This window comes from Molothrus aeneus, chromosome 2 (genome assembly GCF_037042795.1).
Source record: "Molothrus aeneus isolate 106 chromosome 2, BPBGC_Maene_1.0, whole genome shotgun sequence".
Lineage (NCBI taxonomy): Eukaryota > Metazoa > Chordata > Aves > Passeriformes > Icteridae > Molothrus > Molothrus aeneus.
In genome coordinates this window covers 53,937,496-53,965,199 of record NC_089647.1, presented here as the reverse complement: position 1 = coordinate 53,965,199, position 27,704 = coordinate 53,937,496, and the positions used below count along the sequence as shown (strand labels likewise).

Below are 27,704 nucleotides of genomic sequence, written 5' to 3'. Positions count from 1 at the left end.
TGAAATACTTTAGGATGATAGGATGAAGCAGGTTAAGTTAGCTTTTCTGTTAGTTATTTTAGGTGAACAGTTTTAAAGGATGCTGATGATGAGGTACAAGGACAATTCAGTCCTGGTGCCATCTAATGCTCTAGGGAGAAAGACCGGATATTGACTAAGCAGCAGAGCACCCACTGAACTGAAGGACAGCATTTTGCTTGCCTGGTGTCTCACAGAGAGTGACAGAAGCACCACACTGCCAAGCTCTAACCAGGAAATCAATTCTACCCAGATGAGTCACCAAAATTAACTTCTTGGAGCAGACTACAACCATATCCCCAGTGCAAATTCGAATATATGCATCACAGAGTTTTACTGGACAGCACCCTACTGGGATGGTGTGCCGAGTTCACTGAGTTCTTACCCCACTGCACCGGAGAGGAAGGGGGAAGGTCACACTTCCACTTTCTCCGGTGCTCCTCGCATCCTTCCATCCCCAAGGGTATAAAAACTGGTGGATTTCACCTCCACGCTGCCTATAAAGGATTTTGGGGATTTTCTTCACGAACATAAGGCCCAAACATTTTCTTTTCGCAAAGCACCCCAAATTAAAATGGCAACCAGGGAAATGCTGGCACTGCACGGGGCGAGCCGAACCGCTTATGCCAGCCGTGCCCCAGGGAAGCGCAGCGCCAGCAGTGTCTCAGCCCGGGGCTCCTCCATGCGCAGGAGCCGAGGCCCGGGCGGGGGGACACGGACCCCCGAGGGTCTCTGCCCTGAGGACAGGGCCACACCGCCCGGGGCACGGCCAGGCACACACTGAGCCACGGCCCCTCGGCTACCGAGCCCAGAGCAGGGACTGCCCGCCCGGCCGCAGCCCCCTCTCCTGCCGGAGCCCCCCGCCCGCCGCGCCGGGGCAGGCAGTGGGCGGAGGGCGAGGCCCTGCAGCCACCACCTCCCCTCTTTCCGCCCGCCCTGTCGGGCACCGCCTCCTCCTGCTCCTCCTCCTCCTCCTCCTCCTCAGCCGCCTGACAAGGGGACGGGGGCGGCAGCCGCGGCGAGGCAGCAGCGGGGGGTGGCAAGGTAGGGGACAGCCCGCGAAGCTCTGCCGGTGCGGGCTGCTTCTCGTCCTCGTTCTCCTGCGTGCGGGGTGCTGAGGACCGACCATGGTGAAGGTGTCGTTCAACTCCGCGTTGGCGCAGAAGGAGGCGGCGAAGAAGGAGGAGGAGAACTGCCAGGTGCTGATCCTGCCGCCGGACGCCAAGGTGAGGGCGGCGGGGGGACCGACCCTCCGGGGCCCGGCAGCGCCGGGCGCTCCGCTCTGCTCCACTCCGCTCCGCGTGGAGCCCGGGGAGGGGAGCGCGGCGGGGACGCTGCCGAGCTTTGTACGCCCCTTGCCCGCGGCGATGGCCCCCGGGCGGGCCGGGGGAAGGCTGCACGGCGGTGCGCCCCGCCGCCCCATCGGCTCACGCTTCTAAAATGGCTGACAGGGCGAGCTTCTCGGCTCCTCTTCTCCTGACTCCGGGGATCTCTGTGCTGGTTCCGTTTTTCTGTTTGTTTGGTTGGGGGTTTTTGCTGGGGTTGTGTTTTGGAGGTTTTTTTTTTGTTAGCCGCTGCAGCGCGTGCACCGCGGCCACCCCGGCTTTCGGGGCCGCCTGCGCTCCCGCAGAGCCCTGGCTGTGTCGGGCCGGCGGTGGGAGCTGGTTTGTGGGGAGAGGGCGGGTCGTGCCCGCTGCTCCCCCCGCTGCCATTCCCTCCGGCCGGCTGCTGGCGAGCTCCCGGACCCCGGATGCTGCAGGGCAAGGGAGCGCTCGGAGGGTGAAGTTAGGGGTTCGGCCGCGCTTGTGCCGCAGCAGCGTGTTCGCAGAGCCTGGTGGTGGTTGTGTGGTGCGGAGAACTTCGCCTCGGAACTTAAATAAAGGAACAAAGAGCTGCCTCCCCCCGCCCCAAAACAGCACCCAAACTCCGGGCGCTGCTGTCGCCTCCCCTCTGCAAACAGCAACGAAGAAAAAACACCGGCGGCTTTTTAAGTTTTTTAAGTGCAAAACTGCTTAGAATATAAAGGTTTTTGGTTGCAATTTCTATGCTCCCGTAATCAAAACCAGTTTTTAATTCGGAGCACTGTAATTTGCTCTAAGCTCTTTCAGAAGGGAACCAAAACTTGAAAAATGGCCAACTGCACATAAACAGTGTCTTGCTGTTTTCATTTGCTTTCACAGTCTCTTGTTCATCAGCCCTCTGAGTTACCAGATTGGCTCTTCAAAAGTGATAGTGTTTATTAATTTCCTAAATCTTTGTGGTGAATTTCTGCATAGGAGGACAGTATCTGTTCAGTTTGTGGTGTGAAGTCCTGCCCTGGTGCAGGTTTTGCCGTGATTTTGATGGGACCAGGTTCTTCACCTGCAGAATCCGCTGTCATTTCACAGCCGAGGAGAACCAGAAAGGTGCTTCTGGTGACATCTCCCTGATACAGCAAGTGGTTAAATGTCATACTTCCGCTGAGCATACTGCACTTTCAGATAAAACTGTGACCAGAGTGTTTAAGTCTCTAGAACAGTGTGCCACAACAGATGAGACAGTATTGTTGCTCAGATTGCCTGCAATTATATGAGATCCATTAGGTGCTGGTATTCCTAGAGGAGTGCTATTCTCTAGGAAGTAGTGGCTTCCCTGAGCCCAGATTAAGCTGTAGAATTCCTTCCCTAACCCCAGATTTGGTGGTTAGTGTGACACCAAGCACATTAGCAAGACACAAGCTACATGTTCCAGAAAATGGGTTTTTCTTATTACCTCGGAATCCAGACCTGCCCTGGATGATGTTTGTTTCCAGATAGCCTACCAAATTGGGCTTGTTTTTCTGCTACTAAACAAACAAAATACATCTGGCTAATTGTACACTGGGGAACAAATCCTCCCGACCCTGTCCAGATACTGATGGAAGCATGTCATTTGGCTATGATTTCCTTAATGTGGAGCTGCAAATTCTAGCAGCTGAGGATGACATACAAGATCTGCCTTAACTTTGGTTTCCTTGCCTAGAAATGAGACTTGTAAACACCTATTAACCAGGTCAAAAGGCGGTCTGATCTCACAGTAGCTACTTAAAAGTTCTTGCACTGCTGTCAGGGGATGAACACGCCTGAACGAAGCTTGAAACACTCCCAAAATAGCTTGCTGGGAGGGGATGCTCAGTACAGATGAAAATTCCAAAAACAAATGAGCGCTCTTGAGGGATGAGTCTTTGACATTCTCCTTGACACATTTCTATCTTTTGTCTGCAGAACTGCAGACCTGCACCTAACAGTGTGCAAAATTCTTGAGTAGGCTGGTTTTTTTTGAGCTTTTGTGTTTTAAAGCATCAATAAAAGCAGATCTGGTACAGTAGCATTGTCTGTAGTTTTTGTAGAACAGGCCATGCAATCCATGCAGGATTAACAGTAGTGAAACAAGCACTGCTATGCAGCTCTGGAGGTGTTGTGATTCTTCAAGTCTGGGAGCTTATTCTCAGATCTTTGGGTGGGGGGAGCGGGTGGAAAGGAACTGAGGGCCCTTGTAAAACTTGATACGTTTGAGGTAAGTGCAAGATCCACTCTTTGAACTTTGCCTTCTTGAATACAAGTGCATTAGAAACAGATCTTCCCCCACCCATCCACAACTTCAGCTGCCTATGCAGCTCTTTGGAGGAAAGGGGAGAAAATAAACCACATCTGACAAATGCATTATTCACATCACGTCGCTGCTGGAAAACCCTTTGCTTCAAGTGAGGTTTGGAGGCAGTGTGGGAATGTATATTGGAAGAGAGAATTCTGGTCGACTGAAAAAGGTCACATTTCCAAAACAGCATATATGGGACATTTTTTTTCCCTTCTCCTACATTGTTTCTGTAGGAAAATAATTAGATCTGGATCACAAGTGTAAACATGAAAAATATTGCAACATTTTATGAAGCTTTCTTTTATGAGCAAAGTCCTGGAAGGCATTCTGGACTGAAGTAAAGAGAAAACCCTAAGAAGAGACTCAACAGAACTGCACTCTCACAATTTTATTACCAAGAACTTAAAAATACTTGAGCCAGAGATACTAGTAAACTAGTTGAGATTAATGAATAAAGCCAAATGCTCTGAAATGTCAAGAAAATAAAAATTCATGGAATGAGCTTTTGGGCTAATTCTTTGACAGTCTCATTCTGCGGCTTTTCCCAGCACAGTGCCTTGAAGACTGCCTCTCTGCCATTGCAGGATTACTCTCAAATACATAATCTTCCAAGGACTTAGCAAAGAGCATTTGCAGCTAAAATATGCTGATGACAGACCATAGAAATACTCTGATTTTGCCAGAAATTTCCCAATAACCTCTGATGCAGATACTAGTCGGAAATTAATCAGGGAAGGTAAGACAGGAAGAGGCAAGAAGAGTAGGGGATATATCACAGAAACAACATCTTCAAAAAAAGGTTTTGCAGAAAGCAGTGGTCTTATGCTTTGGAGTATGTTACTTTAAAAGGAGTTGAAAAATCTAAAGTGCTAATCCTGTCTCTGCATAAATCACTGCTCGGTATTATGGCATGTAGTGAAAGTGTCTCCATAATTACTGTAGGCAGCCATTACAACTCTGTTTTTGTTGTTGGGGTGGTACTTCTATGCCATAATTCTTGGCCAAAATACAGCATACTCCTAGTGAAGGGTCTTAGGCCACATTTCATTTTCCATTTTGCTCATTGTCTTTACAATGGGGTGTTTTATGACCCAGTTTCCCAACAAACAAACAATGTGTGGTCTTTTAACATTTTTCCCTACAATAGATCTCTGGAGAGCCAAAGATGGTTCTGAGCATAGCTGAAGTCTTCAGACATTTTATAAAGGCCTTTCAGTAGATTAAGCCTTCCCAAAAATCTTTGTGCCCTCAGTGACTTGGGCTGTTGCTCCTTTCTGCCAGGTTCAGTGGCAACCTTTTAAAACTATTTTTCTATTTTTGGGTTACTCAACATGGTGCATATTTACCATATCCAGCTTTATGCACAGAAGCTGTGGATTCACAGATATGTATTGTGGCTGACCATTGGATAACTGCATATGCAGAGAGTTCAATGTGAAAGAGTAAATGTTAAGAATTTTAAAAGCAGCAGCTTTCTGCATTTATTCCTTATAAGAACGTTATTACTCTGACCTTTAAAATTAACCTTCTTTTTTTCACTTTAGCTTAATCATTCACTTCACTTTAGCTAAAGCATACTAAAATAGACATTTTTTTAACACAGAGTGAAGGGATCCACCTAGGAAGTACTGTTGAGCAACAACTAGTGAACACTATTTTGCTGTGTAGAAAAAGCCTCAGATTTTGTGTAATTGGTGTTGAATATATATATATATATATATATATATATATATATATATGCAAAAGTTACTGTATCCACTAAAAAATAGTCATTTGGTTATTTGCTGTCAGAAAAGCAGGTTTTCCCACTTCATGGAACGTCCCTGTAGCTGGGTGGTTTAGGATTGTTTTGTTTGGTTTTCATTTCTTTTTTTTCTTTCAGGAGTTTCCATATTCCCATTAAAGGCTTTCTCCAGCCAAATTTCTATAGGCCTTACACCAGATGCCATTGGGGAAAGAGCAGTCTTTGTATTTTCCTCTATTTTCTGTGATGCAACTAGGTCATTAAACCAACCAGCTTCTGCTATCTGTCAGAGCATGTGGAGATTAAGACATGATTATTTAAAAGAGGCCCAGGAGTAAAAAATCCTAACAGAGCAAATTCTCTCCCTCTTCTCCCAGATGTTGCTAAAATTTTAATGAAAATCCACCAAACTATAGATGAAAACCCTTCAGTTTCAAGCACAAAGAGTACCCAGGGCTCGTTCTATTATTTTATTTGACTTAATGGGTACCCAAAAAGATAAATTAGGGTAAATTGAGTTTTATTGAACAAAATTTGTGTTGTTAATGAGGGACTTCTCCTAAGAAAAGAAGCCTTGTGGCTGATACCTTCCCCTGCATTTTTTTTACATTACGAATTTGTTCTACTGGTTAAGTAGTGCAGCTTCCTGAACATAAGGTAACTGTGGCCTTGAGACTTTTGGCTCCTAAAGCTGTTCCTTAAAGGCTTGCCAGCATTTGAGACAATACTAAAAAACCAAGATCTCTAAAAATTTGTGCTGCTCTTTTGATAATCTCTTGCTATTTTTAAGTGAGTTTAGGGATTTGGAATTACAAAATCCAAAATGTGATCTGGAGGAGATGGTGTCAACCCCCAGCAATGGGCACGAACCTGTGGGACAGAGGAGCTCTGTCAGTTCTCTGTATCTCACTTCCTTTTCTGTCTCTCATAACCTCCCGACCTGAATAACAAGCACAGAGCCTTGGTTGAGAAATAGAACCATTTCCCAGGAGAATTATATTTAATGTTTCAAACAGGATGTATTCTGCCAGACCTTTGTGATAACTGCTTTGTCAGTTCTTTGCATCATTCACGTTTTTGGCTGACTGAGCAAGAGAGCTGATGGCTGTACCATACAGCTCGTGTGAACTCAGTGCAGGGATGACTAGAGAGACAATGGGAATACTTTCTGCAGTTCTAAATAGTTTCTCTTCAGTTTCCCAAACTTTCACTTGGCTGAAACCCCTTGCCCTAAAAATGTATTCGGAGAACTTTTTTTCTCCTTAATATCATCGTATGGAACAGTCTGTAATTAGATGATGCTTTATTTAGTGCAGTATCTAGAAAAACTATCCTGCACTGTAATGTATCTTTACAGTAAATGTCAGAAGTACTTCTCTTATGTTCACTCCTGTCTTTCTGTGCTGCAATACTCTTTTTGATAAGCCTCAAGAAACTAGTTTAGACATTAACATTGTGTAGCAGTATGAAGAATACCACGTAAACAGAGGCTGTTGAAATGAAAGTTCTGTTCAATGGAAAAGATCAAGTTAAATTAGTTAATTTCTGAAGATGTGGATCAAAACAAAAAGCTGAGCTTTCCTATAAAAATCATTTGAAAGAAAATTTTCTTGGAATCAGCAGTATTTTCAAGGGAAATGGTTTCGACTCATTCCATTATAATGAATATTTAATCCAACATGTGAACATCTATTTCAAGGAAAGTTTAATTTTAAATTGTAATGTGTATCTATGTTTTTCTTCTGTTAAGTATTTTAATGAAATGTTTGCAGTTGCAAATGTAACCTAACAGTTGTGGTTTTATAGACTATTTTCTATTTTCAAATCTATTTTCTTTGTTATTTATGTAGGTTTTTCCCTGATTTTTTCTTTTTCTTACCAGCATTTTAGTAAATATTGATGCTAATAGTCTTTGGGGTGGGGGTATGTAAGAATGGTAAGCATACTTACCTCCAGTAATGTTTTCAGGTAACTGTTCTGCAGTTGTGGTTTTGGAATATTTGTCAGCTTTATATGTATTTTCTAGCCAGTAGCCAGTAGCTACAGGCATCCGATAGCTCTTCATAAAAAGAAAATAGCCCTCTCTGTGACCCTCAGGAAATACCTTCAAACACAAACACTGCCTTTTTAAGTCCTAGCAATTTTAAATATTCTTTATTCTGTACTTCTAAAAACATTATGACATTTTAAAAATGTAACTACAGCTGTGATAAGTGATTATGTGTTTTGTTACTTATTGCACAGATTCCTTTTTCTTTTCCCTATTTTTTTCTCCCCTTTCTCCCCTTGTGCCGTGATTGACAAAGGTTAGCATTATCTGCTTTTAGTCTCCTGATCTGTATGAATAATACAACATTCATTTTCTTACTATTTATGTACTGCTTTTTATCCTCAGTGGAAATTACTTTGAATCTACAGATGAAAAGCATGCTAATTTATAAAATTCGGGTATCTGTCCTAATTTTACAGATGTGGTAAACCAAAGGAATGAGATAATTAATAAGATTGAGCTCTGCAATGAAGTCAGAAATGGTTTTGTGGCAGACATCATGTGATCTAGGTAGGGTTTGGACCACAAGGGACTTAGAGAAAAGGACTAGGTCCTTCCTGAGTGATCCATGTGTCATCTGCAAGCAAGGGTCCTCTGTGCAACAGCTGTACAAAATTCATCATGACAAAATGCCAAAGTCATATTTGCCCAACAGTTAGATATAGATCCTGAAAAAAAAAAATTGGTATCTTGTTTGTCCTTTCCATGTAGTGTCAGTGTGTGTGTGTGTGTGCGTGTACACAAATATTTTTCTAAATTTTTCTGAAGTTGATATATTATTAAGTATGCAATACATATAATTTCGTATATATAAACACATAAAAATAAAACCCACAGGCATTTTAAGAGTAGAGTTCCTTGAATGCAAGTCCTTGGTTAATTTGTGGTTGTCTTTATCCTAGTGTTCAGCAAACTCCTGCTTTGATGGCAACTTTCTGCTCTTTAGTGGGTAGAATGAGATGGTGGAATGACTGTGGAAAAAGAGGAGGCTGGAGAGATCATAACTGGGAGGGATCAGTGATCTCTGGGGTGGATCTCACATAGTTGCTGAATCACTAAGGCCTGTTTATTTATTTATTTATTTTAAAAGATAAAGCCTACACAGAAATAGAAAACCCTTGCACTTACATATTTGAAAATGCAGCAGCCTTTGCAAGGTTGTGAGGCCAGACACGACTCAGAGGCTGCTGCACAGTGCAGTGAGCAGTTTTGGGAAGCTCTTGGTGAGGTGTTTGAACGCTGGCCAGGTCTGTGGTCCTGCAGGGTGTGGTGCCTCCAGGTGCTGGGCACTGGAGTGTGTGCTCCACTTCAGACTTGGAATAGTCTAATTGCACTGAAGCCCTTCAGTTTGTTACAACAGTTTTGTCTAGAAAGAGAGCATAATTAAGCGTACCCTTCCAAGGTCAGCTCTCCTGTGCTGATACTCATAACTGCTACAATTAAATGCTATTTTGTATTTGCATATAGAATGGTTTCCACTCAGAGAACTGTGCTTGCTGTTCAGGTACTATGCATTCTAATTCACTAATACATGTATTAGCAGAGTGTATGTGTTTGAGGACAGGGTTGCCATTCACAAGAGCCTCAACAGACTACAGTAATGGGCTGAACAAAATCTCATGAGTTTCAGAAATTGCAAATGCCAAGTCCTGTACCTGGAACAGACTCGTCCCAGCTATCAAGATATACTGGGCACCACCTGGCTGGGAAGCTGCTCTGCTTGAAAAAGACCCAGGGCTTCTGATGGACATTCAGCTGGATGCTAGTCACTGGCATCACTGAAGGCTGAGAGCTCTCTGATCCAAAAAAAGACAGCAACAAACTGGTGTGAGTCCAGCAGGGGCCACCACAATAGTCAGAGGCTGGAGGTTACGCCCTGTGAGGAGCGGCCAAGGGAGTGGGGCTTGTTCAACCCAGAGATGAAACTGCTGCAAGGAGGACTTAACAGCAGCCTCCCAGTGCCTGGGGAGGTGACTGAAAATACAGTGGTCATAAATTTAAAAAAGAGAGCTTCTGACTGATAAAAGCAAAATATTTTTCAGTCTTGAGGAGAACTGAATGCTGCTGAGGAAATTACCCAGAGAAGCTTTGAAGTGTAAGTCTTAGCGGTTTTCAAACCTTGACTGGTCAAGAGCCCTGAGCAACCTAGACAGGCTTCAGAATCTACCCTCCTTTGAAGCAGGACTGCAGACCTCATAAGAGGGTTTTGTGGTGCTGGATTCTGCTTTTGAGAGAAACTGAGACACAGCCTTTGTAACTTGCTTGAGATGACATACCATCTGTGGCTGAACTGGGAATAGAGTTATTAAATTCCGAGGCTCAGTGGTGCATATGTGCATGCTAATGAGATCTCTTGGGTGAAAGAGCCAACGCCACTTGGGAAAATAGCCTTGAGAGAAATCTAGGTTAAATTCACATAGCGTTCCATCATTATGATATCTGAGAAGCAGGCAGTCATAGAAAAAAATAAATTTCAGATATAAGAATTGAGCAGGGTAAGGGAGAAACAGGGACTGGAACAATCAAGGTCAAAGAGATAATTTAGTATTGATTAAAGTGGAATAGGAACCTTCTAAGTTCCTGTTTTCAAACACTGATCTCATTCAGGATAAAGATGAAAGAAACACTTCATTAAAGTTATAGATTGATTTAGTGTAGTTTTTGAGAGTATGGTAGAATGTAAGTCAGTTGTAGGTCAAAAAGTGCAGATAGGTAAAGGGTTTATTTTGGCAATGTTTGAAAATGAAGCATTTTTCAAAATTGGACAGTTTATTGAAATGCCATGTTCAGTATTCGGTAACTATAAAGGGTGTGGTAATTTTGTTTTCTGAAAGCAAATCCATTCTGAAGAATGTCCCATATGACTTCTTAGGCTTGAGGGGTTTTGTTTAAAAAATTATTCCCTCTTGCCAGATTCCTCTGCAAGCTTTCCACCTGCATGTTTTGGTCTATCACTTGCAAACTTGCACCAGAACGTTTCTCTTTCCTTTAAATATGTGAGAAAACTAAGTGTGAAATGCAGAACAAGTTTCCATCATTCCAGTTTATGAAAATATGTAGAAAAATTCAGCAACATTAATATATTTTCTTAATAAACCTGATTTCCACACTGAGTATCCAGACATTTAGAGGCAAGACATTTTCCAAATGTTGTAGGTTTTGTTGAAGTTTTTATAGCAGGGAGTGGGGAGAAGGCAGAAGAATCATAAAACTCCAAAGTGAAGTAAAGGATGTGTGGATCTTTATTACTTGTCTAGCACAGACCCAGCACCCCTGGAAGTCTGATTTTTTTTTCCTTAAATTAAGCAAGTGGTTAGAGTTATTTGTTAATCCTCATCCTCTATCCTATTAGTGTTACTTAAAAACTGTAGATGTGTATCACAGAATGGCTGGCATTGGAGGTCATCTGGGCCAACTCCCCTGCTCTAGCAGCTGGTTGCTTGGTATCACCTCTGTCAGCTTCTGAGTATCTCCAAGCATGGAAGGCTTCACAATCTCACTGGGCAAGTTGTCCCAGTGTTTGGGGTCAGGCAGTAAAAGAAGTGTTTCATCACCTTCAGTAGGAGTATAAGATGATATTAAGGTCCTGTGGTGCTAATAGCTGTACAGAAGAAGACCCAGGAGGGCAGTCCTTGCCCTGACTGCAGTGAAAGCACAGGCCAAGTGGCACAGGAGTGCTGTGCTGGTTGATGTGGCAGACCAAAGTCCTGTGGCCATAGCCCAGCTCCTCTTCACCAGACTGAGGTGATGAATGGTTTATCTTGGTGCAACGGTGAAGGGAGGAAATGGAGATAAGGTGTGCCCAGTTACTCTGCGTGTGGCAGATACCAGAGAGCTCTGCTTTGGGTGGGGAAAGATGCAGGGAACATAGACATAGGATAAGTGCACAGAGAAGGCAGCTGGTAGAGCTTGAAATTGGACAGAGAAGAGGAACAATCTGGGGAACACAGTTTGAAGAAAACATCAGATACAGTGTGTGGTTAGTTGTTACACTTGCTGTAGACAGCCTGGGATGAGGATATAGCCAAAAGTGCAGGTGAATCACCTGAAAAGAAGTCTTTGCCTGGTCTAAAAATACAACTTTCAGGCCATTTAAGTACCCTGTCACTTTCTAGTCCATGTAAGACCAAAGCTGACAACTACTCATCTTAATGCTACTCCAAAATTTAACCAAAACAGCAATTTGAATAGTTACAGGCTTTTTCCTTCCTTACCCATCCTCTTTAATTGTTGACTGCCATCAGGGTTTGCAGTCTCTTATCTCAGAAATGAAGGCAGTGTTTAGGTAAATCAGGATTACTCATGTTGGTTGGGAGTTGCTGGATTACTCTTCAGGACATGCTGCTTTTGTTGTCCCCCTATCACATAGCTGTGAATGAACTGCTGATTCCTGTCCTTAACATTGACTTTACAGTTGTAATTTTCCTTTACTTCTTGCAGAAAATTTGAACTCTTCATGTTCTAACATGTTTCTGAGTTTTATTTCTTGCTCCCCTACTCTTTCTTGCCTGTTTCCCAGTTTTTGTTCTCTCTTCACCTCTGTCTCTCCCAATACATGCAGCTGCAGCTACCTTCCTGCCCACCAGCTCATTCCCCTTTTAAGATGATCTTGAGCTGGCTGCTTATACTGATGTTTTTATTCTGTTATAGTTACCATGTTTGAACAATGAAATGAGTCATTTGACAGACACTGTATGTTTTAATAAAACTCCCCCATTATTTCGTCAAAGATAACGTTCAACCAATTAAAACAACCTTGGACTTTGAACTTGTAAAGCTCCTGGAATTTAATTTCTTCTTACTTCTGGATTTCCTAGTGCTGTCTAAAAGATTTTGTTTTTTACAATACTATTTCAAAGACCATATACAGATAAAGGAAATAGAAGAAGAGGTTAATAGTACCAACAGCCTAATGGATAATTCTAATTGATTTATCTCCTTGGTTATCCAGGATATGTGACTACAGCGAACAGCAGCACAACTTAGGTCATGTTTTCATGTTGTTCTTTAGGCAGAGAGCCTTTGGTCAAATGGACAAGTCCCTGTCTGTCGTGACTGAAGAACTGGCACTGCTGGCACTGAGGGGTTGCAATGTTCAGATATCAACTGCATATAAACAGCCATAGCTTGTTTTCTGGATAAGCGAGAAATTTCTGAAGCATCTATTGTATATAGAGTGGTTTTATCCAACTAGCAAGTTGAAAGATGATTGTACTTGAAATTTAAATTTAATTTTGTTAGTAAGCATAGAATTGCTGTTTTAGAGGCAGATCAGTATGATCGCCTTCCAGATTCGCAGCATCTGCCAAGTGAGGAGTCTTGCAAAAGCCTGCCTTAATTTCCCATCTGCAACAAGTAATAAATAGAATACTAGGCTTGAAGCAGTATTCAGGCAGGAATACCATCGAAGGAATGCAGAGCTCTTTCTAAATTAAGTTCATTTTAAATTGACTTTCTTTTGTGAGGATTTTCTACAGATGTCGTATTTACAAGTCAGAGCAGGCGAGCCTGACCAACAGAGTTCAGTTTGTACAGCCATTGGTCAGTATTTTATTTAGAGACTTTTTAGCTTCTCTCATTAAAAAACACTTCTAGGGAGTGTCATTAACTTCCCTTCTTCCCACTCCACTAATTACAGCTGCAGTTGGTCAATATTTGCCTTCAGGAAACTCAGTCTGTCCCACTGTGTTCTGTCCATCCATGTGAGCTAAGTGGCACACAGAGGACCTTGGAGGAAAAACTGTTCTGAATAACTTCCAGCCAGTTTTACCCACATTAACTGTAAGCTTTTATATATGTGTTAGTGTATATGTAATAGATGTTATTCTCACATGCATAATTATGGATGTTTTGTGTATTATGCTGCAGACATTTTTAGTAATGTTTGTAATACTCAGTAATGCTCTGCATCTGGTTTCTCTGTGGATCAAAGACTGTTCATTCCAAAAGACATTTCCCCCTGCCATAATTATTTTTATTGCTATCTTATCTATTTTTAAATTTGGGACATAATCTTTTGCGTAGCTGTCCAGCAGTCATACAGTATTGTGGACTTCTCACAGCATGTTGTTCATCATATCTGGTTTAGATAGATGTGTCCTTAATTTCTGCAAAGGAACAAGGTCTGATATCTTCTCACTCATTTTAATATGAGCTAGACATATGTCTTGTAAGTTTATAGACTGCTTTACTTTTATAATGTTAAAGCAATTATATTCCACTATGTACAAAAAGCCACAAGGGGAAAATCTAAGTAATTATCAAGTCTAATTATACACAGTTGTGGCTCAGCATTGGAGCTTCTTAGAATACATTTGTGATATTACCCCAAACATGCATTTGGCCATTCTAAAATACAGCATATATTAAAGAAAAAAAAAGTAGCATTGAAATTGAACTGAAAAGAGCAAGAGAATATATGGCCACTAGCCATTAATAACTGCTAGTGTTTGCAGGTTTATGGGGTTATTAACTTTTACTTTTTTTAATTTACTAGTATTTTCTTTTTTTAATTAACTAGCAGAACAGTTAATGCTAATTGTCATAAAGACGTTCTTGTGCACATCTCTCTGTAGTTGAGAGTGTTCTGATAAATAGTTTGTGGTATCACTCCCATCTGAGAAGTGTTTCATGGTTTTAGTAAGAAGGCAGAGAGCAGTTTTACATTCACTGCTGTGGTCACCAATGAAGGGACCTGTTCTGAAAACCGCAGTCAACTTGTCACTTCTTTGTGAGAAGACTCTAGATTTGAATATTGCTAGTCTCAAATAATAGAGAATTTAATACTTCTTTTCTATCTGAAAGGAAATTGTTACTGCAGAGCTTAAAGCTATTCAGGTTGAGAAGTCCTGAACCATTTAATTTCAACACTGTAGGATTTAGTGTACAAGGGGCAGAGAGATGCTTCTGTTTCATGTCTTATCCATGGGAAATAGGCTAATCAAATGTTTTCCAATTAGAACAATTAGCTCATCAAGGGAAACAAGCCAGTTTTGGGCCTGCATCCAGTTCCTCTTAAGGCATTTTGCATCAGAGATGAATTTTGTGGCATCACCTTAAGGCTGAGGATTCGCAAGGGAGCTGAAAGTACATGGGGCAGGGATGAAGCAGAAGAGAGGAAAGAAAGGGACCAGGACAGTAATTATTTATTACTGCTCAGAGAAGTAGAGAGGCGTATTTTTAGAGGTCAGTCTTCACCTCAAGTACATGATGCTTTCTTTTGTGAGATACCTCTGGCAGTGGAAAGCTGGCCTAGAGAAAAATTAGTCATTGAGGCTGCAGTCTCATGTTGTGCTCTGGCTTCAGAAGTCAGCGCTGCTGCCGGGGAACAAAGTGCAGTTGTAACCATGTGGGGAGAAGCGCTAATTCAGCACTGTCCCTCTTAGTGGGGATCTGCTTTCACTTAATGGGTTTTTTTTCAGAACATGAGTCACCTGGAAGGAGGGTAAGCATCCATTGCACTTCCTTCTTTTGCAGTGCAGAGGGTCAGATTTTTATAGCAAGGGACAAATTATTCTTTTGGGTCAATACAGCCCAAACGAAGCTGTTATGGCAGCAGTGCAAAAGCTTAGAGAGCGTAGCCATGGGTCAGTTACCTATTTGGCTTCAGTAAATTATTTATAATATTTTTAATTTAAGCTGGTTTTAAACTGCTTGATAATGTATGTATGTAATGTAGTTTTCAGGCTAGGAAGTGAATTCTTTGTTCTCTTTCAGTAGCATAAAATCTTTTCAGTGTTGTCAGTTTCAGGTTCTACCCGTGCTAAGGTGCTGTGCTTTCATTCATTCTCCTAAGCAGGAGCCTAAACTGGGCTTGAACTCTTGCTGTGAATTTAATGGGCTGTTTTTGGTAGGCTGGGGACAAATCAATGATAGGCAACTACAAATACAAAGTAGCTTAACGTGCCACCACAAGGGATACCTTCAGAAATAATAATGATAGCCTTTAGCTGGTGGTAAAGGATAAAAGAGTTGTATTAAACCCATTGTTTACATCTCATATATCAAAGAAAAATTATTTAAGGTAGAATACTGAGAAACTTGTCTTTCAGGTTCCTCCTAGCGTGGTTAAAGAGTAAAAGTTACTTTCTTTTTTTCTGATTATTTTTGGTGGCTTGGGGAAAATTGATCTGACATTAACCCCCATTTCCAGGTAGATGTTCATACTCTGTGTGCCTTCTTCACCATTTCCCAGGTGCATGTTTTCTTTGTCTTTCTGGACTCTACAAAATAATGAAAAAAAAAATGGAAGAGGCAGTTATTCCATTAATGGATAATTCTGGTTGAAGTTAAAAAGGTGTGGGGGATGAAAGCAGGTCTAGGAAAGACTAAAGATACTGTTTATACTCTTCACTAGGGAATATTTTGATACTGTATCACAAAGGCAGTTTGCTATCCCTTTTTCTGGCATTAACTTGGAATGGCGTAAGTGATGGCTGTTACAAAAAGTTTCAATCAGGTGTCCTGTATGCTTTGAAATATCTAGGGAAATAGTTACCTAATGATACAGGGCAACATAAAAATAAAAATCCTTGGTTTACCTGGTTTAGATTTATAATTGAGATGATTTATAGAAGAATCCACAGTGACTCTCAACGTGACCTGAGAGTTAATTGGATTAGCATGGGTATTATATCCTATTCTCAGTCTTTGCAAAGAGCCAGGTTAAAAATCAGGCATCCAGTAATCCTGTAATTTTTTACACTGAATTCCTTAAATAATTGGTATTCTAAAAGTGTTAAAAAGTTGTTTCTTGTCTTTACATTGTGTATTTTCAGTCCACAGCAAATGTTATTTTGCTGATTTCACTTTGCCTTGTGATGTATCCCAGAAATGTTGGTTTGAAGGGGCCTCTGGAAGTCATCTGCTGCAGCCTCCCTTTAGAAACAGGATGGTTGCCAAAGCAAGATTAGCCATGGCTTTCTCTAGTTGAGTCTTGAAAACCTCCAAAGATGGAGATTTCACAATCTGATTTACTATGGTATTTAGCAAGGTAGAGTAAAATAAAATGTGTGAAATATCTTCAGTTTGACTCTAAATATTACTGAATCAGATTTTGGCAGCTGTTGCCTGGGAAAGAAGCTGCATTGCCACTTCTGTATGAAAGGTAATTGCAGTGCACTGTAAAGGTGGGTTTCACATCACTTAATTTTAGCTGCATATGAATTAGGTACCTACTTTGTTAACCAAGGAATTTCCCTCTGTAATCAATGAAAAGAAGTAAGTCCCTCCAAAATGCTACTTACCCTTCTCTGGAACAGCTGAGTCATTTCCAGGAAGTGCCACTTTCTCCCACCATTTATAGGGAGGGTCCCTTTTCCATTTGGTGTCAGACTTGCTTCAGCCACATAAGGGGAATTCCTTCCTAACTGGGCCAAGGCAGCTGGGTACTGTACCTGAACCTTTGTTCAAGTGGGGTATCATCTTAATTAGCAAATGCAGCAAAAAGACCCAGCACATCAGGCAGAACACTGACTAACAACTATGCCTGTCAAAGCCTTCTCAAGCAGTTCTGTCCTGCTCTTCCTCAGTTTTCTGGTTTGGTGGTTTTTTGTTCATTCATTCATAGTGATTTTTGCCCCATCGTTCTTCTACATTATTGTTTTGTGGTTGCAAAGGGGTAATGAATTTCTTTGTGTTTATTTGAATTCAGATGTTTTCCCAGGATTATCCTGGCTTGGAACAGGGTAGCTCAAAGTTGGATTTTTTTATTTTATTAATATATTGTAATTATTGTTATTGTTATCATTATTGTTGTTACTATTTTCTTTTTTACTTCCTATATGAGTTACACAAACACTTAGGGGAGGAGAGAGCATTGTAATGTGGCTGATAGAGGAAAGATTTTGCAAGCAGCAGTTTATTGCTTAGGATGCCCGTGGGGACTGCCTGGTTATGCAAACTAGTGCCCTAAAGGGGAAACATCCTGTCATTCCTTCAGTATTACACGAACAGCAGATAGAGCAGAAAGCTTCCTTAACAACAACTTACAAAGCATCTTTATATTTTTTTCATTCCCACCGTGGCTATTCTGCCAGCCAAGTTGTGGTAAGGGCTGTTTTGTTCTGATGGAACAACATAGGAAAGGATATATTTTGCTGCTCCTTATTACCTTTGATCTTTTGTTCGTTCTTTGGGTTCACTTACATTGCATATACTAAGGTAAAACAGAATCTGACCTTTCTTAGTTGACTTCCTTGCTCTGCTGTTGTTGCATGGAGGTTGCCTGAGAATGAATATTTTTCTGTCTGCAACCTGGGAAGTGGCTCACTGTTTATTATTTGTTATCTCAGGAGATTTTGTTACATTTTTCTCTTAAGTCTCCTGATTTAGTCAGTGATGATGGCATTAAAAGTACAAGTTTTACTAAAGCTCAACTTAAATAGACTTGTTTTAAATTTTACCAAATAAGCTAAGTTTCTAAACACTTGTGCTAATGTGCATACAGGCTTTTCTGGTGGATGCAGTGATTGTATTTGCTGAGCCTGAAGTATGTACTCTATTACCTGGGAACAATGTGTTGAAGATCCCTCTCTGATGCCTTGCAGGACCCTGAGGATGCTGTGCCTGTTGGACAGAGAAGGGCCTGGTGCTGGTGCATGTGCTTTGGATTGGCCTTTATGCTGGCTGGTGTGTTCCTGGGTGGTGCCTATCTGTACAAATATTTTGCATTCCAGGTAAGTCACATACTCATTATGAGAGGGCTGTTTTTCACTGTGGGAAGAGGAGCAACAGACTGTTCTTTCTGTGTTAACATTTAGAAGAGGAGGAACAGACTAAACCAAAGGAAGTAAACTATTTTTTCTTTCCAAAATTTCATGTTTTCTAAAGGCTAGAGTTTTACCTTCTCTGAAGTTACCTATCAGCAGAGGAGGGCAGAAGTGAAGCTGGCAAATAGAAGAGAGCAACAGTTTTGAAAGCCTCACTTTGCAGAGAAAAGATTGTATCTAAATAGGACTTGGGTTTAGGAGCCCCAGTGGTGTCCCAGATTTTTATCTACTCTCTTTTCTCTTTTGCAGTGCCAAATATTGGAGGTGGATTAACCCCTTGAAAGCCTCCTTGTTTGATCCCAGGTTTCCTAACACATGAGGCACTGCTAATGTACAGGAAAGGAGCTGCTTGTGAGAGCACCATGGCGACTCCCTCCTTCCCTAGCCTCCACGTGGATAAGAAATATGGGCCCTGCAGGGGACTTGGGAAAAGCACAGTCACTGTGGTTTAAACATGCCCTGTCAAGTCTAATCCACACTGACAAGATTAGACCTCTAACAAAATGTATTTTCAGTCTTTTAACAAATAGCACTGCTGCAAGAGGAGCTCTCTGAAGGCAGCAGTGCCAGGGAAATGGAGCATTTACCTGAAACATGGGAGATCTGAGTTAAATACTGTCTCCCTTGGGGGGAGTTGTCCTGGGCAGTGCTGGATGTGCTAGGCTTTTGCCCAAGTGGTGGGAGCACACACTCCCTGCTTCAGAAACTGCTGGGGTTGCAAGATCACAGAGCCAGAAAGGGAGAGGGTAAGCAAAACATGAATCTCTCTAGCCCACTGGTTAGAGCACCTAATTATAAGGTAAAAAAATCACGTTCTTATCCCTGATAGCAGGACTGTTGCTTTTCCCCCATTTTAGTAGCTGCTAATGTGGAAAGCCAAGTCATTAAACTTGAGAAATTCTAGCTGAACTTGCAGTTTGTAGTCTATTTGGCTATCACATTAACCAAATTTACAGGGGATAAGTAAGTGTTGCAAACGATGATGCTTAAGCAGCACAGCTTATTCGGGTGGGTGGATTAACGAGCTGAAGACCTGAAGGCCGGCTGCATTTCTAATGCACATTTCACCCGTGCTTAGCACTGGATGCTCCACCTTTCACCTGCTGGTGAGATGAAACTGAAAGTGCCATTTAATTAAACCTGTGCTGCTTGTTTAGGAGTCAGATCTGCGTTAAAGGAAACATTCAGGAATTGAGCTGACATTGCACTGAAGGCACATTTTCAATGTAAAATTTTAAATTGATTGCATGTGCATATGCAGAGTTCTATATTTCTAAAACTATTTGGTGTGTAAATTTGGTACATGACTTCCTCTGACTCAGAACTGTATTTTACACTTAACTTAGGTAGCCTGCCACCTGTTCTGTGGCAGAAGGACACAAGTTAGTTATTCCAATTTCTCTTTTTACCTTTTTGTCTCTTAAAACTGTTCAAAAATTATTTTAGAAATTGACTTTCCAGACTCTTGAAGTCTTGTAAAACTAAGCAACTTCACAGAATAATTGACTTTGGAAGGGAAGTCTTGATGTCATCTAGTCCAACACGCTGCTGCAAGCAAGACCAAATTCAGAGTTAGACTTGCTTTTTGAAGGTGATTTGGATGACCAGTTTTAATGGTTTTATTAATAATTTTGACTTTTAATAATTTAACAGTTAGATTTAACTGTTTAGATTTGAATTAAAATGTAATAATTTTACAGTGAGATAATAATAATAATAATAATAATAATAATAATAATAATAATAATAATAATAATACACATGCATATAGATGTAGGAACTTCATGGTCTTTCTAAAAATACATGGAAGACTGGATTTTAAGAATCTTCTTTATGGGATCCTTGAATTTAAACGAAGAACTCCATCTCGGTTGAGTGTAATTGAGGTTTTAGCCATGGTCCTGTTGTTGATAGCAACTGGCTGCTGCTTTGGTGTATGAATCAAATTAAAGGCAAAAAATTTCATTTAGTCTGACAAGTTTTTCTTCAGAGAATATTACTTTTAAACTTCTGCGTTACTGATATTGTTGTTGCTGGGTTGTTTACTGTTTTTAGCAGGGTGGCGTGTATTTCTGTGGAATAAAGTACATTGAAGATGGCTTAAGTTTACCTGAGCCAGGGGCAGAGGCTCAGACTGCTCGCTACCACACAATTGAGCAAAATATTCAGATCCTGGAGGAGGAAGATGTTGAGTTTATCAGTGTGCCAGTCCCTGATTTTGCTGATAGTGATCCTGCTGATATCGTCCATGACTTCCATCGGGTAAGAAATATGTCTGAAGAAGTTGATTGAAAGCATTTAAAACTTGAAAAATGTTCCCCCTCAGTCATCCTGATAAATATACTCATTTATTATGGTGGGGGGAAGCAGAGGGGTGAAGGAGGCAGCAGAAATGTTTTGATCAGCAGCAGGCTGCAAGCAGTTATTAACTGGGCATAAAGTACAGCACGATAGAGTCATCATCAGGTAGTGTGTAAACCACCTTTTACAAACACAGTTCTGTTTTTAGAAAGGGAAAAATCTTGGATCTGTTTGCTCTCCTTAGTATAAGAAACGGAAAAGAATATTGTTCTTGCTCTGCTGAGTCCACTGAGCCAGAATTTGACCAACTGCTGTGGTGCCAAGGGAAATTTGGAAAGGGCTGAGGTAGCTTTGACATCCTTGGAGGGGCTGATTGGATCTGATGTCACTGGGTGTGTTCTCCTAGAGGTGCTCTCCTAGCATGGCTCAAACCCCCAAAGCAGCAGCAGAAGGAGAAGGACCGTGGAAAACAGCTCATTTTCCAGATGCCACAGGAAGCCGAAGTTTAATTTCTTTGTGCACCACAGGCTACTATGATTCCTAGAGACACTGAACTAAGGTTTCAAAGCTATCTTCCTTTTTTGGAGAAATAACCTTGATTGATAGGAATCATGGTAATAAATTTCTGTTAAGGGAGTTGACAGGCCTACAGCTCTCAGTGTTAAGAGCAGCTGCAGAACAATTAGAAGCCTTCCTCTTCTGTATCAGCATGGTTGGAGCTGTCTGATGGTAATGAAATGTTGTACAGCTGGTTTTCAGGAAGCTAAATCTCTGTGAACATTTGAAGACTTCGCTGAACAGCTTTTTTTAAGCTAAGCTGAAAAAGAATAGGGAAGTGTCCTATTTTTTTATGCAAACTTCAGAGTTTAAAGTGCTATCTATCAAATATTCATAGCCAGATTTGGAAGAAAACATTGCTTGCTCAAGCTATGTAATTCAAGTAGTATTTCAGAATATATTTAGGGACCTTCTGTTAAGAGTTAGAATAAAGACTCTAAAGAGGGAAAACTAGAAAATGAAAAGAGAAAGCAGCATCTAAGAAGCAAGGAAGAACAATATAATATTAAAAATTTACTTTTGGATGTAAGAAGTTCAAGGCTTTGCTCTAAAGATCAGTGCAAGGGTCATTTGCCATAGATACAGCACTTGCTCCATGTAATGAGATTAGCTGCACTGATGATTGCTGTCCTGGCATTATTTTGACTGCTGGGCTCCTGGTGCTCAGTATTTTATATACATACACAGCCTCCGAGCTTTCAGCAGCTAGAGATAACATCTTCTTTAGCAAGAACAGGTGCAGTAAAACACAGCTCAGTGAACAGAGCTGCAGGATTCATCAGGGTAATTCCCTGAGCTTTTTATCAAATAATGGCAAATACTGCAGTTCAGGTACTGTATAAAGATAATAATTCAACTATGAATAATCATTAACCTTGCAAGTCAGTCATATTTTTGAATCTAAAACCACTTTTGTTGCATTATCTGTAGAAATTTTTTTCTTTCTGTGTTTTGTTCTTACAGCAGCATTTCCTCTTTAGACTATAACAAAATATAAATGCATGAAGATTAGAGCCAGGTTTTTGTCCTGTTGTTTCACAGTGAAGGCACTAAGCATAAATGAACACTGTTCTTGTTTCCATAACAGCTCAGGTACCTTTGTAGTTTCCTTGCATGGTGCATTTGAGCTCCTCATCGCCTGCTGCCTTGCCCAAATCCCTGTTGAAAATATAAACTCTCATCAAGGCTGCAATTTGGTTGTACTTTTACTTGCCCTTAGATTGGAGTTTCTTGGACAGACTTTACAGTGAACAAAAGAATAATTTGAAGAACAGCACAAGGCAATAGCAGTTCAGCAACATCTGTTTGTCACTTTTCTGATCTTCTTGTTTTTTGATTAAAATAAATGTTTTCTCAATAGAGACTCACTGCCTATCTTGACCTTAGCCTGGATAAGTGCTATGTGATTCCTCTGAACACTTCAGTTGTTATGCCACCAAAAAATTTCCTGGAGCTGCTCATCAATATCAAGGTATGATTAAATCATAAGTAATTTGTTCTTAAGACAGGAACAAGTAGAAGTTTTTTTGGTTTTTCTCCCTTCTGCAGAACTCTGACATTCACAAAAGGCACATGATCACTAGAGGTCTTTGCAAAGAGAAAAAATTCTGTAACCTACTTAGACAATGATCTACAATCATGAAGGAATCATTAATTCAGAGGAAGGAAAAAATGTGATTTTCTTTAGTGCTATAAATTTGGCTGACAAAACCATGTAAATGTGGTGTAGCTGGACTCTCTGATAGTAGTCTGTGTTTTTTAATTTGTAATCCATTGTGACTGAGGTTTCTATAAAGCATGTGTGCACTGGACTAAGACTGGTTAGCTGAAAGGCATGGAGTAGATAAGACTGGGAAATGGTTTTTACAGGGGCATTGTTTAAAGCCTGGGGTTGGCCCCCACTTCGATCCAGGGCTTGAGGGTGATGCACACGAGACGCGTTGGATCTGCTGTGCACTGCACATAATGTATGCTTTCAATTGCTGATTTAGGTAGTATTTACCTTGGGTTCTGGCCTTCTGGTTTCTTCACAGAACAGCAAAATAGTCCAGTGGGGGAGAGGTGATGAAATGTGGCTAAGATTTGGGGAGAATGTTTTAATATTTTACTGGGCTTTTGTAACTTTAGAACAGTTACATCATATTTGGGTTTGCATCTTTCAAAAAAGGCTTTGGAATTAGGACTCCAGGAAACATTTTAGCCATTTCTGAGTGGTTTGTATGTATAAATAAATTTCATGTGAAAATTTACCACAAGTAAGTCCTTTGCTGCTTTTTTGCTTCCTATTTTGAGACTGGCTATTTAACCACATTTTCATTTCCTGTACATAAGGATGATGTGGTGTCTGTAAAACTCAGTGACCCCATTTTTTTAACTTGTCTGTGCTGTTTTCTTTCCATTTTTAGATCACACAAATTCCACTATTAAAATCTGTTAATTTCCTAGTTTGTCATTAGTACAGAATCAAATATGCATGGTTTACAAGTAAGAGGATAACCAGGCATCACACATTTAACTGAAAATCCGTGCAAAAGCAAACAGTTTTGATCATTGTCCCCAACAGTGGATGCCCTAATTTTATGAGACATGTGCTTAATTCTCATTGTATTAACAAATGCTGTGGGCATTTGATGTCACAGAAAATCAGGCTAAATATTTGTAACTGGAATTTGGAAAACTATGCTGCAGATACATAAAGTGAGTAAATACTGACCTGCAGTCACACTGGTTACACCAGCAAAAAAATGTATGAAATGAATGTGTTAGTTTCTTTAAAATGAGCTCTGAATACATGCAGAGGGCATTTTATGTACATGGTGGAGTTCTGGGCTGTTCTGGTGTTTAAGAAACACCATAATTTTAGCCTAAAGTTCCACATTTCTATATATTGATACAGTTTGCTTCAGTGTACAGACATGAAAGGCCTCCTTTGTTTCTTGGGGAAACAAAACTGAAACCCAGATATATTTGCTCATCCACCTCATTCCTGCTGCTGAGCCAACTGGCTAATTTTAACTGGACACAGTGCACAGGATGTCTCAAAAATGATGATGTTTGTGGCTATGCTGGATCCCAGTGCTGGGTAATTGCTCCTGCAGCAACTGGGCCGAGGAGATTCCTGTGCTGAGTTTCCTCTCCTCCTGTCCCACCCAGGGAGAACTGAGAAGGCTGGGTCTGGGGTGGGCTGGGAGGTCCTGTGGTTTGGAGGGCATGAGCCCAGGAGTGCCCTTGCAGGCTGCCCCCAAAACCCTCAGCACTGCTGCTCACCCTGCCAGTGCCCTGCACTGCTGCTGTGCTCTGGCACTCCCCCGGGACTCCTTCCTGAGGTTCGAGAGACCAGGAGTTAAGATGCGGTGATTTGCAGAGATTTAATTACAAAATAATGAGCAGGATAATTTGGGAGAGTGATGTTTGCTAAGCTGTTACTTAGAAAAAAAGAAGTTGCTGTTGTTTTCCTCACAATATATAGTGAAGAAAATATTCATAGTTTATTCATTCATGCAAAATTTAAAGTGAATTTTTATGCAGTCCTTTCTTTCTTTACTGGGAATAATAGCATTTAATCAGCTTCTCAACATGTCACTGGAGCTGAAAAGATGATCTTGTTTCACAGCGGAAATTTCAAGTTGTTTATTGTCACTAAAAAATACAGAGATCTTTCACAACAGAATCTGAATTTGTTTTCACAATAGCTGATCATTTTATTTTTAAAAGCAAGGAACACCCTCTTTACACTGCTATAAATTAGAACCACTCTTAACAAGATTTCTTAGTATTTTTAAAAATGGATGATTATTTAATAGCAGTGTTAGAAAACTGGCTGTCAGCTAAGTCTGTGCATCTTCAGCCATGTACAATGAGGTGTGCACAGAGCCAGATTGCTCCATCATTTCCTCTGTGGCAGAATAATACTGGAGGGTCTAGAGAGGGATTGGAAAGCCTTTGTATGTCATTGTGGCTCTCCCCTTTTTCAGTGTATTGCCTTGAAACACCTGATGTCCCACTTTGGCTTCGCCATAATAACTTACATAACTTACAAGTCACCATAAAGACTTACAGGGATAGAGGGTCTTGTCTTGGCTTTGGTTTGAGAGCAGTGACCCATGCTGTGAATAAGTTCAAGGCTTCCCAACCCCATGGACTGCAGCTGGACTGTTCTGCAGCTGGCCTGCTTCATCAGCAGGAGTATCTCCATGTGGATCATGGTTCTGCCAGCTCCTGCTTGGGAGTTGTTCCCATTGAGGTCTAGTGGGCTGTTACTAATTAAGTGAAAACTTTGGATGATAATTTCAGGACTGGCCTGTGACAGTGGGTACACCTAGGAAAAAAAACCTGCTGAAGGCTGATGTTACTGTAGCAGGACGGCAGTGGATGTTAGCATCAATGGAAGTTCTGTGACCTTTTTGCATGTAATTGTTACATGTTTCTGTACTGTAGTGAAGTTTGCACAATTAGAATGAAAGTCACTGGATAATACATATTTTTAAATAATACAAAGATATATTGAAAAAAAACACTGCAAAGCATTTCTTGTGTACTCAGACCACGAAGAGATGGTTTTTGACAGAGCTGTTACGTTTTTGTTCAACAGGCTGGAACATACTTGCCTCAGTCCTATTTGATTCATGAGCAGATGATTGTTACTGATCGCATTGAAAACGTGGATCAGCTGGGATTCTTTATTTACCGCCTCTGCCGCGGCAAGGAAACCTACAAGCTACAGCGCAAGGAAGCCATGAAAGGTAAACGCTCCTCCCGTGGTCTGCTGCGTTAACAGAGGCTTCAGTGATGCCTGAGAGTGTTCAGAGAAGACTCTAATGAAAGCAAGGCTTGCTTATTGCACTAACCAGCTCTGTGGGCCTCAGTGTGTCTGATATTTTCTTGTGTAGGTGTGCAAATAGGTCGTGTCATGGTGCAAAAGTGCTCGAGGCCCCAGTGACCTAGGAGTGCCAAAATGCCTGTGTCTGTGTGTGAGTGGGTGTGTGCATGGATGTGTTTTCTGGAGCTCGGGCTTTCATTGATGCTGTTCTTCAGTCTTGAGCCCTAAACCACACACCCCACCTCAAAACAAAGAAAAATCTTTCATACAGGAGAAGTTTTAGCTTTGTAGTCCACATACAGAATTGCAGCTTTTTTTTGTCATTAAAGCCATCTCTACATTGTTACATGTCTTCCTATTTGTGTCAGTGAAATGTCAATAAGAGCTTGTCTTCACAGGAAAATTATAGTCCTTGGTACTTTTTTATGGAAAAATGGCTGAAAAACATTATTTGGAAAAGTCTTGAAGAGCTGTTAAATACTGCCTTAAAATTTGCATTCAGATGTTACTTGGATTTGCTTTTTGGTGGTTTGTTTTTTTTGCTTTTTGGTTGTTTGATTTCTTGTTGTGTAATCTGCACATGGTGTGCAAGTGCACACCAAAGTAGTTTAATTGCTTCTGTCATATTGTGAGACCTGACTGCTTGGGAAAACAAAGAGAAGAAATACAATTTATAAAAGCAATTTAGATTGATGTTTGAAAATGAAAAAGTTTTAATAGCAAAATCCAATTAAAAATTCAGTATGTTTATCCTGTAGTAATAAACGTCCCCACAAGCATTTTTACAGATGCACAGAGAGGGAGATTGGGAACTGATCTGAGTTAAAAACTAGCCAGTGGGGGGGTTTTGGCAGGTTGGTTTTCACTAAACCAGTACTGGGATTTGGTTCACCACACTTTCAGGATCATTCCCTGCTAATTGATTTTCTACATCTGAATGTGTGCCTGTGTGTGTTTTGTTGGAGGGGAGGGTTGGAGAGGGGTAGTTCTGATTTCTCATGGCATCTTATCATAGCAAACATAAAACTTCTGCCTCTCATGTACCTCAGCCCTTCTTCTCTTGACATTCTGTTGTTCTTTGCCAATACAACAGGAATTCAGAAGCGTGAAGCCATCAATTGCCGAAAGATTCGACACTTTGAGAACAAGTTTGCTATGGAAACACTCATCTGTGAACAGTAATGAGGAATACTACTGTTACAGGAGATTTAAAAAGTACAATATGACCCCACCCTTTGTATTGTGTGCAGTGATTATTTTTTAAAATCTTCTTTTATGTAAGTAGTGGACAGGGCTTTCTTGCTGAACACACCTTCCATACTTCTCATCTCATGATACATGTAAAATCACTATGTTTTAGTTTTCTCCTTATTTTCAGGTGTGGTGTTCTTCTTATATTTGAATAGGAATTGTATAAAGACTTAGTTGCTAGTGCATTTCATGTGACTCTCGAATACTAGGAAGAAGAAGAAATCTTTGAAATATTCACCAGTTTTTAAATAAGTAAAATTGAAAAAAATTATTAGTGTACAAATGGACTGCAAGAGCTACTTCTAACTGTAATATTACCTGCTATATAGTTTGTTACAGCATATAGACAAACCTGTATTTGACTCTCCTAACTAAGTGCAATTTGTTTTGTTCTTAAAATATTGTCATATTTACCTTTTTGAGATTGATTTCTGACTTGATGTTTTAAAATGGCAAGTGTTTGCTGTAACAATCTTCTAGAAAATTAAGAAGTAACTTATGTTACTAACTTGTATATAATCCATGTATGTGCAATGGACAATAAACCTTATAAACCTGTTTGTCTAAAAGTCTTGTGTT

The 27,704-nt window shown here is 40.8% G+C and overlaps 1 protein-coding gene across 1 annotated transcript; it reads left to right on the top strand.

The window, feature by feature from the left end:
* Positions 1-1,001: 1,001 nt before the first annotated feature.
* ITM2B (integral membrane protein 2B) lies at positions 1,002-27,694 on the top strand. Its single transcript, XM_066544997.1, has 6 exons — positions 1,002-1,244; positions 17,975-18,103; positions 20,252-20,458; positions 22,416-22,526; positions 25,647-25,797; positions 26,968-27,694. The coding sequence occupies exons 1-6, from the start codon at positions 1,146-1,148 to the stop codon at positions 27,054-27,056; spliced, it is 786 nt and encodes a 261-aa protein (XP_066401094.1). The 5' UTR covers positions 1,002-1,145; the 3' UTR covers positions 27,057-27,694.
* The last annotated feature ends 10 nt before the right edge of the window (positions 27,695-27,704 follow it).

Bases quoted from the DNA above. Each gene is read 5' to 3' on its own strand.
- ITM2B (XM_066544997.1), top strand. From the start codon at position 1,146: ATGGTGAAGGTGTCGTTCAACTCCGCGTTGGCGCAGAAGGAGGCGGCG. The intron at 18,104-20,251 runs GTAAGTCACATA...TACTGTTTTTAG, and splicing joins ACAAATATTTTGCATTCCAG to CAGGGTGGCGTGTATTTCTG. The intron at 25,798-26,967 runs GTAAACGCTCCT...CCAATACAACAG, and splicing joins GCGCAAGGAAGCCATGAAAG to GAATTCAGAAGCGTGAAGCC.